Source organism: Gavialis gangeticus, unplaced genomic scaffold (genome assembly GCF_001723915.1).
Source record: "Gavialis gangeticus isolate Ggan-Ray unplaced genomic scaffold, GavGan_comp1, whole genome shotgun sequence".
Classification (NCBI taxonomy): domain Eukaryota; kingdom Metazoa; phylum Chordata; order Crocodylia; family Gavialidae; genus Gavialis; species Gavialis gangeticus.
This window is the reverse complement of record NW_017729034.1, coordinates 10,770,176-10,777,238: the sequence shown is the minus strand read 5'-3', so window position 1 is coordinate 10,777,238 and position 7,063 is coordinate 10,770,176. Positions and strand designations below refer to the sequence as shown.

General features: G+C 50.8%; 1 protein-coding gene and 1 long non-coding RNA gene across 2 annotated transcripts in view; one reads left to right on the top strand and one right to left on the bottom strand.

Moving 5' to 3' along the window:
* Positions 1–7,063, top strand: part of HGD (homogentisate 1,2-dioxygenase) — a 67,517-nt gene that overhangs the window by 5,784 nt on the left and 54,670 nt on the right. The window contains exon 2 of the mRNA XM_019526860.1: positions 5,726–5,797. Coding sequence (XP_019382405.1) covers positions 5,726–5,797 — 72 coding nt within the window. The remainder of the gene's footprint in view (positions 1–5,725; positions 5,798–7,063) is intronic.
* Positions 1–7,063, bottom strand: part of LOC109304371 — a 47,556-nt gene that overhangs the window by 34,846 nt on the left and 5,647 nt on the right. The window lies entirely within an intron of this gene.

Below are 7,063 nucleotides of genomic sequence, written 5' to 3'. Positions count from 1 at the left end.
TGCAGTGGGCAGCCCACATCCACTCCCACCCTGCACACAAGTCTGGGGGGCATCTGCCTCCCCGCCCCATGGTTCCCTCTGTGGGAGACAGCGCACAGCGGCAGGGAGCCACCCTCCCCCGCAGCCCCTGGATGAGCCAACCATGACTCTGTCCTGCTCCCTGCCCCAGCTCCAGAGCCCCATGCACCTCCCTGACTGGGCTGCACCCCCAGCCCTAGTCCTTGCTCCACTCCCTGCCTCACCATGGGCGCCTTGGTCTGTGCCCTCCACACACTCCCTCTGCCCCCCATAGACTTACTTGCAAAAAGCTGCTCTCCATGCTGCCCAGCTCTTTCTCAGCCACGTGCATGTGTGCAGGCTGCACGTGCACATGGTGTACCCTGCGTCCTGCTCCTGGCAACCCCTTGCAGGCTGGAATACTGCCAGACTGCAAGGGGAAACCCGGATCCCTGCACAATGCTGCAAATCCAGGACAAATGCTGTCCCGGAGTCATGCAGCCCAGGACCGGGACTTGATGATCCCATTCCAGGACTGTCCCGCCCAATTAGGGATGGTGGTCACCCTACTGCTCCCCTCAGCTGTTGCCCTTACAGTAGCCTCGTGGTATCTGTGCACCTGGCTGCTGCTACAAGAACAAAGCCGTTGAGCTGCTTTTCCTGCCAAGCCACAGACTCCATGGGGGTGGAGAGAGGCAATTCTGGCACCCTTCCTAAGTTGGCACCAGGGGCTGGTCCCCCACTGTCCAGCCCCTAGTTACATCACTGCCTCAAGGCCTGAGCCCTGAGTGCCCTGGGGGGCTGCTGGTGCTGGCCTTTCAGGCTTTTATTTCCCAGCCTGGTTTATACATGCATTGCAGTATAGCCACAGCAAAACACCTCAGGCAAAGCAGGGTGTTAGACTGAGCTGGAAGGGAGGAAATGAGAGGGGAGTCTTTTCGAACATAGGATGAAAAAGGCAAAATAAAACAACAGTAACAAAAGCCTGAGCACCAAATAAACAACTCCATAATAAACAAAAGGCAGGACATGTCTTCCCACCCCCAGGCTACCACCAATGAGAAGCAGATGTCTTTTTCCAGCTCTCAGAGCAGTTACCTGTGGACCCCCCCTCCCATTTCTGGGAGCTGGAAACCTCATTTGACAAACAGTGACTCAGCAGCAGCCTCCTGCCCCTGCCAATGCAATACAACTGAAGTGGGGAAGCCAGGGCAGGGCTGTGAGAGTGCTCCCAAAAAGCAGCTCTACCCCAGAAACCGGCAGCCCCTCCAGTCTCCAAGCTCTGTGTGCTGATAAGGCATGATAAATGCCTCTGCAGCTCCCCCTGACTGCGCAGCGTATGAGGGGAGCAGCCAGCAGCTCACTCTGCTGGAAATCTGCCTGCCACCCAGAGCTCTCCTGTCATCCTCACGCCCCTCGGCTGTGTTAGATGCAGTGCAGCAAAAACGTGGATGCGGAGCAAATTCAGTCACGAGCTGCTTTTGCTTATTTACATCACAGCAAACAGGCAGGGGTAGACCTTTCGGGCACCCTAACTTGGATGCAGCCGATCTTTGATCCAGTCGCTGGGTTGAGTCAGCTGTGCATGTCTGAGGCTTTTGAGCTTGGGGGCGGTGGGGGGAATTGATAGGTTTTTCCTAATAAAAATTTCACGCAGCAGTGAACTGAGCCACAGGCTGGCGGGTTTTCCACCCATCTGAGGGGTTTTTTCAATCTTGAGGGGCTCCTCAGACAGAGTAGTGGGCCACAGACTAACCCTATCTCTGAAGAGCCAAGAACTGTCTCACCCTCCGTCAGTGTTAAGTTGAAACATTAAGCTGGTGCATCTACTAGTCAACGAGATTGCATAGCACTTCTTTCCCAGGCAGTATGTGCTTTGCACTAAAACTTTCCCTTTGTGCAGATGAAGTTACACCAGGCCCAGGCCTGCCCCTTGCTGCCTCTCCCTGCCTCCTGCCACGATACAAACTCTCACTGCATTTGCATCTTTGGGAAAGGTGAATGCAGTGAGTAAGACTTCACTCATTCTGGAACTGCTGCAGTCCCATCACATCTTGCTGCATTTCCGTTGATCAGCTGGGGGAGGGGAGAGGTGGGGGGAAGAGTGCATGCTCCAGTACAGCACATTTGCCAGGGCTGCTTTTGGTGACCTACTGCTTTGCATATCAATATGCATTTTGCACCACTGCTTGTAGAGACTTAAAGAGAGCAGAGTGCCAGTGATTTTTCATTTGCAAGAGAGGAAGAAGAAGAAAATATCCTTCTCTAAACCAGAGGGTCCCAGTTGGTTTCACCTTTAGAGCCAGTGAGATTAGATTAGGATGGTCCAGACCCTAAATTCACCCTACAGTTGGGACCCCTGAGGTTCAGCCTCCATGTCACAAGTCTGCTTCCCCACTTGGAGTGGCCTTGGCAGGATCCCCTCTCAAGGGACAAGGCCAGCGGCTGGGAATCCCTACCCTTTGGGAGCAATAAAAGTTCCCTTTCCACTCAGCAGATAGGCAAGGGTGGCAGGAGAAGTACTCCTGCCTATCGTTGCCCCAGCAGTCAGCATGTATCTGCATGTGTGGGTGAGCTAAGCCCCTTACATTTTTCTTCTCCCATTGTGGGCAATCTGCTGTTGGGCTGGAGGTGGCAGGCCCTCTCCTGAGAGCAGTGCATTTGGGGTAGCCATTCCCAGTCTCTCTGGGCTCATAACCTCACCTCCTGTGTAAGCTGCCCTGTATTTTCCTGGCCCACATGGTAAGTACCACAGGGTCACTTAGGGTAATGAGCCTCATCTTCTGGGAATGGCTGGTCTGGGAGTTAATGCCCACCTGAGATGAAAGGCTGACCATTCATGCCTCTCCCCACTATTGATTCAGTCTGTCCATAGCCTCAGGCACATGTTGCTGAGAGGTTGAGAAGTCTCACATTATCACCTGACTCCAGGAGTTGGGGCCTGTGACTCCACCCTGTGAGGCCAGGTGAAGTGCTGCAAGGACTGTTGGTGAGGGATCAAAAATCAGCATGGCTAGACCCAGGAATTCACAAATGAAGAGTTAGATCCCCCAAAACACAGAGTCTTAAACAATCTCCCCCCAGACATGACTGCAGTGCTCCTTTGGGATATGGTTTCTGGTTTCAGAGTGCTCAGGGGAAGAGAAACTCTGTCCCACTATAAGGGACCTTCTCCAGCTGAAAAGATCCACTTTAAGAGCCAAGGCAGGGAGAGGATCCCTTTACTCCCCACTGACCAGGGAAACAGCCATTCCTGCCCCATCACTATCCTGCTTTTGTCCTCATCACCCTATGCCACAGCCTCCTGGCCCCTCCTGACCAACCTTTCCAGTATCCCTCCCTATCCCTATGCTCTTTACAGAGTCCCTTGCCATCCCCTGACAGTGGGAGACAATGGCAGCCCCTAGAAGAAGAGAACCATTCCATGAGGTCAACCTACCAAGACAACAAGCAGCTTGTTAAACACATCTAGTAGCGCTACCCATGCAATCACATCCCAAGAACTGATCTTCTGCACCCTGCAGTGCAACTTGAGGCAGCTGTGACAGCTTGATGAACCTGCTCTGGGCCCAGATAGTCCAGGCTCTAAGCGATCTATGTTTTTCCCCTTCTCTTATGCAAATTTTCTTACAGATGTTCTTTTTTAGCTGAATTAGGGTACAACATGTGCTGACCTTTCAGAGCCCTTCCCCTTGAGACCCTTCAGAGTGGAACAAGTGGAGCACAAGCACACATGCATATGCATCCTCACACCCATCTCTTAACAAGGCAGATGTTTTAAATGTCACCCACCTGCAGGGAGGGGGATTGTGAGAAATGCTGCTTTAGGTCTTCTGGCCCTGAACGTGAGCTGCCTGACCAAACATCAAGTTGCCTGAGGCCAGGTCTGCTGTCAAGTGGTCTGCGCTGATGTAGCTGTAGTGGCATAAAGTCTTACAGACTACCTTCCACATTAGTGTAGATAGGGATTTGACTATAGTGCGAGATGGGGGGCAGCTACCTTTGCTGCAAACTAGGATTTGCCTTTCCCTTGCACACATACTCAGGTTGGGGGGTGGCACTGAAACCTCCAGTGACTAGAAGCTCCTCTTCAGAGAAGATTTAACTGCTGCCTGTTTAAAGCAGAAAATATGACTGTCAGGGTTCCCAGGTTCTCATCTTGGCTTTGCCACTGATTTGCTGCATGCAGCTAATACAAGCCAGCTACCCTCTCTCTGCTTCACCTCTGCAACCTGTAAATGGAGTTGTTAATATTTAACTCCCACCATCTGCGTGAAGCCGAGTTCATTGATCATTGCCAAAAACTGTGTTAATGCACAGTTCAGGTTGCTGCGTGGTGCCTCCTGCCTCTCTCTAACACAGAGATCAACTCAGTGCCAACTGCTGGGAATTCAGAGTTAACTCTAAGCTGAGCAGTTACAGCATCTCACTACAGCTCCAGAGGAGCTTGCTCTGGTCTGGTGCCAAAAGGCTGCTCCTACCTACCCAACTGTAAATGGGTATCTAGTGGATTAAGCCAAGGAGTCAAAGGCAGCCAGATGTGAATCTGACCACAACACTCCCTTCTATATCATGGGCTACAGACACTGATGTGTCCTACCTATGCTGGCCCAGTGGACTGTTAGTCTGCACACAAGCATGTCACAGGGTGAAGAGAGGTAGCCAGCAACTGAGGGTCTGGGAGCTGTGCCCCAAAACCTCTCCCCCTCCTCTCCCCCCTGTGCTTTCAGCTCCTTGCTTTTGCCCTTTGCGCCCTCTTGGAGGTCTGGGAGAAGAGGGCAGCTGATATTTCAGGTGCCACAAGGAAGGAACCCAGGCTTCTTCCCTGCTCCTCCTGCCATATAGGGGAGCTGTATGCCTGTGCAGAAGCAGGGATGAGGATTGTGTTCAGCTCTGCCACCCCCCATCTTTGTGGTAAGCAGCTACAGGCAGAGCCAGCCTAGGAGGGTGTGCAGATGACTGTCTCTAATATGGCTCTCCAGTTGGGCATCAGCATAGAGACCTGGGCTGAGAACCTGCTAGCATTTTAAATCCAGGCTTGCCCAGGGTGGCAATCTCCCCTGAGTGCAAGGGTGGAGTCCAACCCACCATGGGTGGCATCAGGCTGGGGAAGATCAGTAATGCAGTTTGAGCCCTGGCTGCATCTAGTGAAAGCAGAAGCAACATTTTTACTGACAGGCCCTTGTGTAGGGAGCATGATGTCTCAGAAACTCCTTGCTCCAGAGGGCTCCAGACTGGCAGCACTGGCTATTCCCCATGCTCCAGTGTTGGTTACAGGACAACATGGGGAGGCATGTGGATTTTAAAGCACTGAGGAAGATCCCTGTTTAAAGAGTAACCCTATCCCAGTCTTAACGCTGGTGGAACCAGTCCCCCAACCCCGCACTGTTAGCATTCCTTGTATAGGAGGACCTCTATCATTAGTATTGAACTAGGGCAAACTGTTGTCTTGCCTGCCTATGAAGTACTTTCTTCATCTGGGGCTGGGTGCATTCAAAATGCACAGGTAGATTAGACAGCATGGGAACCTTGCCCATGCCTTCCAGTATCATTGACATTTAATGGAGCTAGCCCCAAGTTCATACCTTGCAAAGACCATCTATGGAAAAAAAGGCAAACCAAAATAGACCGTGTGGCAATATCCACGTGGGTCCAGAGATCCTAGAGAAGGCAGAGCTGCTTGTTTGAAACTCCTAACACGTGTGCCTGTTGTGTTGTTATTTTGCAGTACATGTCAGGATTTGGGAACGAATTTGTCTCAGAAGATCCACGCTGCCCTGGAGCTTTACCAGAGGGACAGGTACTGATGTGTTATTCTTCAGTGTCACAGGGTAATGTGATACTGTGCCTGGCTTCAGTAAAAACAGCCATACATGAATGACTAAACAAGAAACTTTATTTGTGGAGCAGTAAGCAAGCCTCTGCAGTCCCTTGGTCTTGCTCTCTCATTAACTGCTCCTAGCAAACTGAGGCACCATCACGCAATTCCCAACTTCCTCAGTCTCCTGTTAGGGAGCATCTGTAAATGATAACTTCTATCACTACACTGCCCCCTGCCACTCCAATGTCACTTCCCCTGCCATCAAGGCGATGCTTAGGGGCCTCCTTCTTACAGTGTCAGAGCATTAGCAAAAACTAGAGTTCAAGTGCTCCATTCAAACTTCTCTCCAAGTCACTCCTACCTTTCCAGACCTTTCACCACGGGGGCTGAAGTCTCCCAAGCCTGATCTCTGTCCAAGCCTGATCTCTGTCTCAATCCTGTTTGAGACTGAAAAAAGGTGGGGGAAATGAATGCTTGCCTCATTATGAAGCAATTCCAGTGACTTCTTCAATTGACTGTAGCACTGAAGTGGATCAGTGTAGAGGCTTGAAATTTGGCAGAGAAATAGCCCTGACTGAGAAGTGTCTCCGGGTGCACCTGTGAAAATTGCCTCTGATTAGGCTGAATTGCAAGCCCTAGATAAGGTCCTGGCTTCTTTCCTGAGATGTGGACAGGAAAAGAAACTGTCAGCCTGATTATGATAATGTCAGAAGTAAAGAAAAATGAATTAATTTATTTCTAACTCCATTACATTACCCCTGGTTTTGAAACAGAGGCACCTCTGCCTCACTCACTCTACACTATCCAACTACAGTAATCAGAACAAGTCACCATGGCTTATGGAATCAAAGACCTGGGCCTGATTCTGGTCCCAGGATATATCCACTAAACCAGTTTATCAGTAGTTCTGCCCCTTGACAGATGCCTTGTCCCTGGCCACTATATTGGGGCTGGAAGTCCCACCCCCTAACCCCTGACCTTTGCCACCAGAAGTCCCTCCCCTTGCATTTCTCCCCACCCTCCAACCCCACAAAATACTCCTTTTGGGAGGGGAGTATTGCCATCTTAGAACCAGAAAAACCCCCAAATCATACACTAAAAGTCAAACACCTACTATAACATGTTTTAATTTTGTTACAAAAAATATTTTCGTCATGATTTGTGTACACGTACTGTATATAGAGGTGATTGCATAATAACTCAAAAATAAAGTCTTACTCTTGTATATTGTGGGGGGGGTGGGCT